The following is a 12162-nucleotide window of genomic DNA, read 5'->3' as shown; positions in this document are numbered from 1 at the left end:
TCTTGATCCTTTTATTTTTATACTAACTTTTGGTATCCTTTCCATTTTAATGTGTTCCTATATTATCTGTGTTATATTTTATATTGAATGGTAGAATAGACTCTAATAATGAGATTCATAGAATGCAGATCTCTAGCCCTGGTCTCATGTTCCTCATTCAATTGTGCTGCATTAAAACAGCGGATAAAAATGAATTCATAAAGCTTAAAGACAAATACTGAATCGTATTCTGTAAGAGGCCAGGCTTCCTGGCCTTATAACGGGCCAGAAAGTAAATGGGACACTAAGCTTTTTAAGTGGTGGTTGCTAAAATTAGGTAGAAGAGAAAAAAAGCAAAGGAAATGAAAAAAAGAAAGAGCGGTAGGAAGAAACAAAAGGGACATGTGGTAGGAAGCCAGGGAGAGTCAACAGCAATTCTCCCTGGCTGACTAGTGTTTCCATAGTGTTTCAGGTGGCAGTTTTTTTTTCTTTTTCTTTTTCTTTTTTTTAATAGGGTTGTTTTTTGTTTTTATTTTTTGCTATTTTTATTTTTATTTATTTTTTTAAAGTAGTTTCAGGTGCACCAAACAATATAATAGACATTTATATCCCTCACACAGTGACGAACCCCCCTCTCCCCATCCACTACCCCTCTGACATCGCACACAGCCATTAACATTTCCACTGCTATTCTTAATGCTGTACTCCACTTCTTATAACTATATATATATATACATATATATATATATATATGTATGTATGTATCAAATTGTAGTTGACATTGATTATTGTTCAGCTTCGGGTGTACAGTGCAGTGATCAGGCATCTACATCATCCTATTTGCACTACAGAAGTAAGGCTGCTAGTAGCGGTGTGCTCTGACCATGTCTTCATGGTGCAATATAGTAAAACTAACAGTCACACATGGAAATCTATTTTCACTCTCTCCAAAAATCAGCCCTTTGCCCAGACAAAAACCAGTATTGATCTATTGGCTAGTACAGGAACGCTCTGATGGCCTGATGTGTGTGCTTGGTTGTACAGGTTGGCACAGTCCTTCCAGGCATTCAGCAAGGATTTGCACGGCCATGGTATGCCATCCACATATGCTTTCGTCCATGTGTAGAGTTACAAACAACAGCTTTATATTGGTGCTGCTCTGCATGGCCTTGTCCTAGAAATTTATTGCTGCTGTAACAGACGTGGAGAATTATACATTTAATACCTGCTCGGGTCACTTAGGCATTTCTCAGAGAGAGTTGTAACACTGAATATTCCTGTTAACTTTGTAGCATATGTATTATTTTTTAAAGTTGTGCTTAATAGAGCCTGAAGTAGCATCATTTTAGTTAGATCTTTTTTAAGTTCAGTTTACTGAGTACAATGGACATATTTTCCTTCTCAAAATACTCTGTTCTGGCTTCCATAACACTCTGGGGTTTCTTTCTTTTATCTGACCAAGTCTCATCAGCCTCCCGTGCTTTCCTTTAGATGTTGGCCGCCTCAGGTTTCTGTTCATCTGTACACACTCTTCTTCATCTAGTGTCTCCACGCTCCCCGGGTGATGCCGTCCACTCCTAAGACTCCCTGTCACCCGGATGCTGGTGATTCCCACACCTGTACCTGCTAGCCAAGGTTTTCTCCCAGGCTTTGAGGCTGAAAGCCCACTTCGAGACATCTTCATTTTCTCAAACTTCCCCTTCTGAAAATATGCTTCTCTTTTTCCCCTTTCCTATGAAACCTGTTATCCATCTTGTTAGGTGGCCTTGACTTTGACAGGAATCTTTCACCCACCCTAACTTTAGCGACAAGATTTGGAAATTCTAACCCCTAACTTTGTCTTAACTAAAGCTCTACATCCCCTCTACCCGGCTTGAGGCCACTGTGTTCTCTTGGGTGATTCCGGTAACAGCATACTAACTGGTGTCTTTTCTGTCTCCCCTCACACTGCCTGTCACTTTCCTGCTTAAAAGCTGGCAGTGGTTTCGCCTTGCCCTTAGACTGAGGTTCAGACCTCTCATTTAGGTTAACAAATGTCGGTGGGATCTGGCCCCTGCTTACCTCTGTCCTCTGTCTCTCCTTTCCTACTCTGCTCCCCAGGGCTGGAGGCATGGCGGGATTTTCAGCTTTCTCAAATAATGTTGTGTCGTGCTCACTCTTGTTTCTTGGCCTCTTGCGTACTAATCTGTCCACCTGAAACACTACACCTCATCCTTCCTATGACTATTAATATCGTACTCATTCTTAGGCTCTCTAGATATCTTATAATTCTCTTATCTACCCCAAACCCCTAAATTTTGGATTCCAGTTCCCTTTGTGGACTCCCATTACATTCTCACCACGTTCTCATGGTACTTAACACAGTGGGTTGTGATTAACCGGTTACCTGTCAGTCTGCTCCCCCACCCCACCCCACCCCTATCCTACCCCCACCCCTGTGAACTGTGAGTTCTTTGAGGACAGTTGCCAGAGAAAGCATCCTGTCTGACTCATTTCCCTTCGTATCCTTCGTGCCATCACAGTGCCTGGCTCATTGTAGGCATTTGGACACAGATGCATAAGTTTGACTTTAGACCAGTGATTCTGAAAAATTGAGGGGTTCCCCTTGTTTTTTGAAATTGAGACTGATAAGAGTATTAGTCTGTTTTCCAAGAAGAGTGCGCCTAAAAAATAAATTCTTACCTGCTTTCTAGGTCTGTATGTTTCCCTGTGTCCCTCAGAGAAGTCAGGGTGGCTGCTATACCACCCGCCACCCTCACTCCACACACAGACACATATACACAAATGAAGTACAGGATTTAGTCTGTGTGCTGTGTGTTAATCAGCCACGGTTCTCAGTTAAACCCCCCTGCTTCCTACATTGCAGTACTTAACTCCCTGCTTCGAGTTGTTACATTTTCTTGTAAAACATTGTTATTGATGTAATTTGCATTTTATTCCATATGTCCTTTTCAAATACTCTTAAACCAGTGTGTATTTATAGAATAGATACAGGCTTTCTTACTTCCCACAACAGTGGATCCAGAACCCGAAAGCATATAATTCTGAGGCTCCTGTTGGTGAGTCTTTTGTGCCGCTAACTGGGCTGGGAGGAGATCAGGGCACACATGCCCTTGGCCTCATTGCTGCTCACACTACAGGCCGCTGAGCAAGGACTCGGCAGAAGCAATCCTCACCGTATTCATTCAGAAGTTATTCCTAATGATTTCCTAGCATACTTCACGCTGTTTGTGAAGCCAGGACCACGTGGGCTCATTACCACTTCCCCAGCTTAGCTCTCTCCCTTCCCCATGAAGTTTGCTCTCTCTCTCCTCAGGGACAGCCTCTTCTGCACCTGTGATAGACTGACACCCGTGCCCTGCATTCTGCTCCCTCTTGCCTCTTGAAAGGCTTTATTCTAGTGTTAGCCTCTGTCTCCTGTATCATCAGTGTCTTGTTTTCTACTTGATCATTTCCGTTGATAAATAATGTGCCTTAGTATCTATCCCTCACCTTTAAAAAAACAAAATGGGTAGTATTTACCCATTTTTAATTCACCTTTACTGTTTTATTTCTCCCCATTGCATCATACTCCTGGAAAAAGTTATCGATACTCATTGTTTCCATTTACTCATTCCCATTCTCTGTTCAATTCTTTCTTATCAGACTTTTCTTTACATGCCACTCCACTGGAAGATTCTTTATCAAGGTCATCAGCCTCCATCTAGCAAAAGCCAGTTTGTCCATTCTCTGTCTTCACCTTACTCAACCTTTGTAACACCATTTGATATATCTCCATCTTTGAGAAAACCCCTTTGTTCTAGGCTTCTATAGTATTCCATGAACCTGTTTACTCTTCTGTTTCTTCTCAGTTGCTTTTAGCTTCTCTTCCCTGATCTGACCACTAAATGGTGGATTCTTAAGGCTCTCGCCTCAGCCCTGTTCTCTTCTTGTCTAGTTACTCTGGCTTTCAGGACCTTTTACCAGGTCCATGGCTCCAGAATCATCCGTACGTTGATGACTCTGGCTCACATCTCTCCCTGAATTCCGTGTATGGATTCTCAGCTGTCTACTGGACATTTCCACTCATGTAATGGACATCTCATGTGTTAATCTATAAAGCAGAACCACTAACTCCTGCCTTCCTTTTCACACCCAATTCTGCAATTCCCAAAGCCTGATTTTGGTAAACGTCTACTGCCTATTACCCCCTTAAGTGTGTGGCCCGGAAAAAAAAAATCTGGATACCGTTCTTTATTCTTCTCTTTGTTTCATCCACATCCAGTCCTTCAGCAAGTTCTGTCTGATCTCCTCACAAGACACCTGGCAGATCCAGTCACTGCCTCTAGAACCCAGATGGAGATGGCCGCTTAGCTCAGTTGGTTAGAGTGGAATGCTAATAACACCAAGGTTGCTTTTCGATCCCTGCATGGACCACTGTGAACTGCGCCCTCCTTAAAAAAGTCTTAAAAATAAAGAAATACTATAATACAGAATTGTACACCTGAAATCTATGTAACTTGACTAACAATTGTCACCCCCAATAAATTTTAATTAAAAATCATAATAATAAAGAAATAATAAAAGCCAGGTGCAAGCCACCATCGTCTCTTCCTCTGCACTGTAGCAGCTTCCCAGCTGGTCTTTTCCCTCTACTCTTGCACTCTTCAGTTTACCCTTCACACAACGATTTAAATGAGATTAGTTATCCCTACTCTGCTTTAAAACCTGCTTGTGATTTCCACTGTTCTTAGATTAAATGCCAGTCCTCTCTCCGTATTATTTGAATTGTCTTTATTTGTCCCCCTGCAGTGTAATAATAGGCTTGCTGAATGGAGGATTGGTGTTGCTCACATTGACTCTTCAGCATGTAGAACAGTCCTTGGAAGTAGTTAGATGTTCGGCAAGTATCTGTTGGGCAGCAGCCTGTCGTTACAGAACACTTTAACTTCATTATATGTAGATTCTGTACGTTTATTTTTTTCTATTAATAGAAATGAATTGTTCCCAAATGGAGTGAAAACCTGTAGTGTTCGTCTTGTAACTTGTCTTCCCCTTTTCTTAGCTTAATAACTGTTACCCTGTAATTTATGATTTACATGCTGCACACCTTCTCCTTGGTCTTTCAAAACAACCTTATTAAGTTATACCCACAAATATTAATGCTCCCCTCAGCCCCCAAACAAGTTATGTGACATGCACAAGATTTCGGCAAGGGAACTGGAGCCTGGGTCTCCGAACTTCTAAACCAGACTACCTATGGGTGTGGTGACCTCGGCGTGTGCTGGTGGTGTGGGAGGGTGCCAGTAACCTTCAGCGCCAGCTGCCTTTGTCCTTCCCACCTTACCTCCAACGGGCATTTTTAAGTTGTCTTTAGTTCTATGGCTGTTCTTTTCAGAATTAACATGAAATCTTGGTCCCTGTGACGACTAAGATGTTCAGATTTGATCAGTTATTTTTATAGTTACAGTGGTGACATTTTAAAGCTGTCAGGTGTTGTATGTGTAATTAACGGTAGGCTCTCTTAAGTGTGAGCTAAACTGATAAAACCAATATCTTCAAACAGACTTCTTAGAAAAAAATGGAAACTGACGGGGAGAAATAACAATCTTTTATTTTGTTACAAGGACATTACATAATAGACAAACTTACCTATTATCTAATAGCATCCTTTCATAAAAGAAAGGACATTTAATTTAAAAAGCAGCAAGCACATAATCACAGAACATTTCCAAGTATAGTTCTTTAGAACAAGTAACTTTTGTTTTGTGGAAAATTTCACCACATTGATTTCTTTATCCCCCAATGAAACCATGGACCAATGTGAACTCTTTGTAGTCATGTGTGATCAGACAGCTTTGCTCTAGTCTGAACAAACAGTGTGTGGATTTTAAATTATAATTTGCAACTTTGTTCTCTCATACCATCTTTCCCCCTAAACACCATTGCTACAGTCCTTCCCTGCCTTTCTTTCCACTGACTGTCTCAAAGCCCAGAACTCGGGGAAGTTTTCAGTTGATGCCTTTTGTCATCAGAAATCCAATATGCTTTCTCAACTGCCCAGTATGGACCAACTCTGTTAGAGTTAGTCGTGAAAACATTCTCTGGAATATTTTTGGTACATTTAACAAAGTAAATAATTACTTTAAAATCTATATATTTATTTTTCGTTGTTTATTCTAACGGTTTACTTTCTTTGTTCTCTCTCTTCTACTCTCTGCCTGCCTCTGCTTTGAGATTAATAGCTAAAACAAAGCAAGAGCCTTCCAGTAATCTGCTGTTTTCCTGTCTTCTTCCTTTGATGTTCTCTTAGAATGAACTCTTGCCAAAACAAAACAAAGTTGAATTAAATTAATTATAAATTTAAATTTATGATAAATTAAAAGTCATAACATTCTAGTATTTTTGACCCCTTCTTCGATAACAGACTGGGGAAAATGTTGTTGGTCCCTGCTGTGTTTTCGTAGCCCCACAATAATGTAAGTGTGTACATACTTTGCATTAGCTAATTTGGATATATCTAGGTTCGACTGCATCAAGAGGGTTAAATCAGAGGAGAACTTGTTTGATAGGTTGAAGGAAAGACAAAATTAATATTCATCCTACTCTCTCTTAACTTCCCTCATAGCTTTCTAATTCCACACTCCCGGCATAAAATATGTCTTACATGTACCTTTCCCTTAACAGTGACAATATGTACAGTCAGTCAATAGCACTACCTGTTTTGTCAATTGGAAATAAATCCTGAGTGTAAAACTTTAAAAAAAAGGTCAGTCGAAGTGTCCTTCTGTTTTTTATAACTTGCAAATCTTTTATCAATCCAAGTATAACAGATGTTTTAGGGTGGCTGGATGGCGCAGTTGATTAGAGCGTGAGCTCTTAACAACAGTGTTGCCCATTCCATTCATGCATGGGATGGTGGGCTGCGCCCCTTGCAACTAAGACTGAAAACGGCGATTGGACTGGGAGCTGAGCTGTGCCCTCCACAACTAGATTGAAGGACAATGACTTGGAACTGATGGGCCCTGGAGAAACACACTGTTCTCCAATATTCCCCAATTTAAAGAAAAAAAAAAGATGTTTTAGTAGAAAAGTTTTAGAGTTTGTGATAGGTTATCTTTCCATTGTTCTTCATTTAGTACGAGTGAAAAGCAAAGACTTTCACTGATTAAGTTAACCAAGTTTTAATAAGTAAAGCAAAATATTTTTATGTATTTCCCCATTTTGGGAGGTATAAACATCATAAGTAAAAGTCAAGGAAATGTTTAATTCCAGTATAAAAACCATCAAAGTGTCCTATCAATTCTGGTCTCTAGCAGTCTACAAGATGGTATAAGATAGTATAATCAAAAATAAGCAGTTTGGAAAAGTGAAAATTCTTAATCTAATTTTGAGTTATGTACTTAAAATGTTGCTTTAAAGCACTGCACATGTTTTCAGTGATTTAAATTGAGAAAACAACTAACACAAAAAAATAAATCATTTTGATAGTTTCTTATGTATTAGAATCTAAAGTGTACAGAATGAATGTGTTTTGAATATAGATATTTTCATTTGTAAGTAGTAAAACTGTTCATTGAAATGTGTTTCTTTTTATTAGGTTTAAGTGGAAACACTGCAGATATAGAAAGAAGAGAAGCAGCGTTTGGAAAGAATTTTATACCTCCTAAAAAGCCAAAAACCTTTCTTCAGTTAGTATGGGAAGCATTACAAGATGTCACTTTAATTATATTAGAAATTGCAGCCATAGTATCATTGGGCCTTTCATTTTATCAACCTCCAGAAGGAGATAATGCACGTAAGTAAATTGGGGAGGGAGGAAAAAAAAAAAGATGTGTGTGTGTGTGTGTGTGTGTGTGTGTGTGTGTGTGTGTTACTCAGTTCAGCTCATTTGCTTACCTAATGCATAATAATAGTAGCAGGCCACAGTTACTGATGGTTTGCTGTATACTGGGCACCATTCTAAGTGTGCCTTTAGTAGTTCTTTAACTGTATTACCTCAGATAATTTTCACAGTAACCCTATGATATAGATGGTGTCATCTCCATTTTACAGTGAGACACAGGTTATGTAACCTGCCCATCTATACATACAATGTGTCTGGCAAGGAGCTAAGCCATATATCTGATGTAGTCTGTGCCACCACTGTTTTTAAGTTCTTCAGAACACTATTACGAAATAATTAGTTTTTCATTTGGGTTTTTGTTGTTTTTTTTTCCAGTCTGTTGGAAAAGCATTCTGAAAGCAAAATTCTATTCCCTTCCCCAATCCATTGCTTTTGAAGTTCTTAAACTGTGTTGTGTGTGTGATTTGAGTAATCGTCTTGGCATTCTAGAAATGTTTATACTACAAAGTATCCTGGCCAATGGAAAAACCCATTATAGAATGGTAGATCTGCTTTAACTTTAACTAGTAGCTACAAATGGTTTTGTTTTCCTCTCAGCTTCCTCTGTCCTTCATTTCTCTTTTAAATTTCCTCTCCTTTTAAAAGATTTATTTAAATTGGGTATTTCTGGCTGTACATTTGATAACTGCTAAGAAATCTGTCAATATATTTAAGTCAATATATTTATTGGTCAATATATTTAAGTAGCTATAGAGTGAACCAATAACAGTATTTTGTATACCAACAGGGTTATTCACCAAAATATGTTTGTTTCTGAATGCTTCATTTTATGCTTTTCAAGTTATGAAGACTTGAATAAATGCTTGCTAACTCTAAAAGTTGGTTTAGGTAATTATTTAAAGTAATTCCTTCAAAGGTATATGTAGAGCTCTTGTGAGAACTTTTTTTTGTTTTTTAATGAAGAAAGTTGTCACAGGAAAGGCCAGTTTACCTGAGATCAGTGTAGATCAGGGTGTTTCAGCAGGAGCACTGTTGACATTTTGCATTGGAACATTCTTTGTTGCCAGGTGCATTATACCAAATGAGGCAACAAAAAATGTGGGCAGACATTTCCCGGTGTCCAAAAGAGGGCAGAGCAGCCTGTGATGGAGAATAACTGATATAAATGAGAAAAGGTTTATGCAATGTTCTTGTCGGTATTGAGCCAAAAATATTTTTTAAACTTTTGTTTATTTTTATTAAATAATACAATAAAATAGTACATGTTTTGCTGTAGAACAATTAGGGGGAAATGACAGTTCAGAGGAAGAAATAATGTTCACTGAAAATAATACTTCTTAGAGATTACTGCTATACCATTTTGATATATATCCTCCCAGGTTTAAAACAAAATGTTTTTGTGTATATGTGTGTCTGTGTGTGCTCATGTATGTGAATGTGTTCCTGTGTGGGTAGCTGTGAGGATGTGTAAATGTGTGTGTCTTTTTATCTGAAAAAGGAGGTCATACCATGTTTAGTGGAATACAGCTAAATTCATTAGTGTTCAGTTTACCCAGCTGTCATTAGGAATACTGAGAATTGATATTCTAAAATTGAGTGAGTTAGCAGATTATTAAAAACTTTTTACTTTTAACATTTTTTTTTTTTACAAGACTGTAAGAAAACTAAAGAAAAACATTTTCAATGGGAGTGGATTTTGTTACTACTACGGCCTAGACAAATCTTTCTGGAATTGGGACCGCTTCATTTGTAGGACGTAATAACAGACCCTTTCCCAAATTTGCTTAAGGAGACACTGGTATTAGATCCAACTGGGAAGATAATCTAGAGTTGTCAGTGTCATAGGCCCTTTAAAGAGACTCAGAATCCACTAGAAGGTGTTGATAAAACAATGGCATGTTCGCTCCATGGTGAGGTGTTAGTGTGTGTACTTCATTCTTTTTAAATTTATTAATGTATTCCTTTTCATGTTATGTTTTAACACTGAGTAGTAGTAATTTGCTTAAAAGGAAATCCATGAATTGTAAATCTATAGTCATATAAATTAAATTACCAAAATGTCCTACTGATACGGTTTGGAGTGAAAATAAGCACTATAACCCACATCATAAAGAAATCTATAGTTTCAGACTCCTTGGTCGCAGGGCCCCTTTACACTCTTGAAGTATTGAGGACTCCAAAGAGCTTTTGATTATGGGAGTTATATCTGTAGATATTTACTGTGTTCTTAATTAAAACTGAGAAATTTAAAAATATTTATCAGTGCATTTTAGAAATAAGTATTGTTACAATAAATATAAGTACTGTGATTAATTACTGTTCATGAAGTTTTAAATAGTGGTGTTTTTCATTTCATTGTATCTCTTTAATGTCTGGCTGAATTAAATATAACTAGGTTCTCATCTGCTTCTGTATTCATCATATCATATTAGCACGTGTAATAAAGTCTTTGGAAAACTCAACTATACATTCATGAAATATGAGGCAAACTTTTTGTGAATGTTAACATCACCCCTTCTTTTTCATCCCCAATTGATCTTTCTCATCTTTGTCTTCTTGTCCTTCACCTGTCCCACGTAACTCTCCCAGCTTAATCTTTATTCAGCGCCCGTGTACCTCAAATCCTCTCTTCAATTCATGCTCACTGTTCTGGAATATGCTTTAATCATTTCTAATGCCATTCATGTACTCATTCTTTTCTTCTGAATAATCCTTTTCCTGCTTTGCCTGTCTTAAGAAAACCAGTGACTTTCAGAGGTTTCAGCTCTACCCTCAATAAGAAAGAACTTCATATATAGGAACACAGAAGAACATATGCCTTCGTGTGAATTTATAAATTACCAAAGTACGCTTTCAGGAAACAGTATGAACCTTCACTGCATGTATATCCTTTCTCCTATTCTGTCCTGTTTCATTTTTCAAAATGCTGGTCATGAGCCACCAAATTGATTTTAGACTCACAAAGAGATTGCAGTCCAAAGTCCAAACAGCACTGTTCCATGATTCTTTCTTTACCATTATTGACCTTACAGTTTTAAGTTTGTTATTTTTTTTCCTCCCCTGTCTTTTTTCAGATTCTTTTCTGCCGTAGAGCCTTTGTACTGACTTGAATCTGTCCCTGGAATGTTCTTCCCTTTGAGCTATATGGCTAGTTCCCGTTTATCATTTGGCTCCTAGTTCAAATGTCATGGACACTTCAGAGAGGCCTCTGCTCATCCAACCACAATTAACCCTCTTTGTTCACTTGCTAGCACGTCACCATGTTTTATTTTCTTCATGGCACTTACAACATCTAATACTAATTATCTGTGTTTTATTATCTGAATTTTTACATCAGCTGCGCCTAACAATCTGAATATGGGTTCTCTGAAGAGAGGGAGGTTGTGTGTCTTACTCACTGCTGCATCCCTAGCTTCTAAAAGTGTCTGGCACCTAGAGTAGGTACTTAAATAGTTAAATTATGAGTGGCACTTTTCTTAGCTTTTCATGTTATGAACTCCAACATTTGATCAAACTCCAGTAAAATTGATCTAGTAAGTAAGCTTGATTCATGGATAGCACATAATGCTTAATTTCTCATTTGTGTTTTGCCTACCATATGTAGTTAGTAATAGCCTTAACCATTTGTTGAGTGCAAAGGACGTCTTCACCACTGCTCTACCTACTTTGTAAGTGTTCTTTTGTTGAATCCTCACAACTGTGGGGTAGATGGGATATCCTAATTTGACAGGTGAAGAAACCAAGTCTCAAAAATAAGTAACTTGCCTTAGGGTTGGGGTTTAATTTTCTCTAGTGTCCTTACTCTTAAACAGTACTACTGTAAAATGCCTTCCTGAGGTTGAGGCTCTTCAGAGGCAGGGAAGTTGAAATTGACAATTGACATAGTAAACGTTCTCGTCATTCTGGAATGCTTGGAGTTCAAGGAGGTGTTTAGCACTGTAAGTAAAATTAACAAAATATGTAAAGATCATAGTTATTACATGTCTGTTACCATCAATTCAGAATCCTTTTTGATGAGCATTTTCTTTCTTTCCCAAATAGTTTGTGGAGAAGTTTCTGTTGGAGAAGAAGAAGGTGAAGGTGAAACTGGTTGGATTGAAGGAGCTGCAATCCTCTTGTCAGTCGTGTGTGTGGTGTTAGTAACAGCTTTCAATGACTGGAGTAAGGAAAAACAGTTCAGAGGTTTGCAGAGTCGAATTGAACAGGAACAGAAGTTCACGGTCATCAGGGGTGGGCAGGTCATTCAGATTCCTGTAGCTGACATTACTGTTGGAGATATTGCTCAAGTGAAATACGGTAAGTCACAAAGAGCAGTACATCTGTCATTGAGTGTAAAATTATTGTAATCTTGTTTACAG

General features: G+C 38.1%; 1 protein-coding gene across 8 annotated transcripts in view; it reads left to right on the top strand.

Moving 5' to 3' along the window:
• The window catches only part of ATP2B1 (ATPase plasma membrane Ca2+ transporting 1), a 121699-nt gene that overhangs the window by 59695 nt on the left and 49842 nt on the right, over positions 1–12162 (top strand). For all 8 annotated transcript variants that reach the window (XM_081058225.1, XM_081058226.1, XM_081058222.1 and 5 more), the window contains exons 3-4: positions 7559–7756; positions 11846–12100. In XM_081058225.1, coding sequence (XP_080914351.1) covers positions 7559–7756; positions 11846–12100 — 453 coding nt within the window. The remainder of the gene's footprint in view (positions 1–7558; positions 7757–11845; positions 12101–12162) is intronic.

Source organism: Rhinolophus hipposideros (assembly GCF_964194185.1).
Source record: "Rhinolophus hipposideros genome assembly, chromosome: 9".
In the NCBI taxonomy this organism is placed as follows: Eukaryota; Metazoa; Chordata; class Mammalia; order Chiroptera; family Rhinolophidae; genus Rhinolophus; species Rhinolophus hipposideros.
Note: the sequence above shows the minus strand (reverse complement) of the source record. Positions and strands in the feature narration are given on the sequence as shown.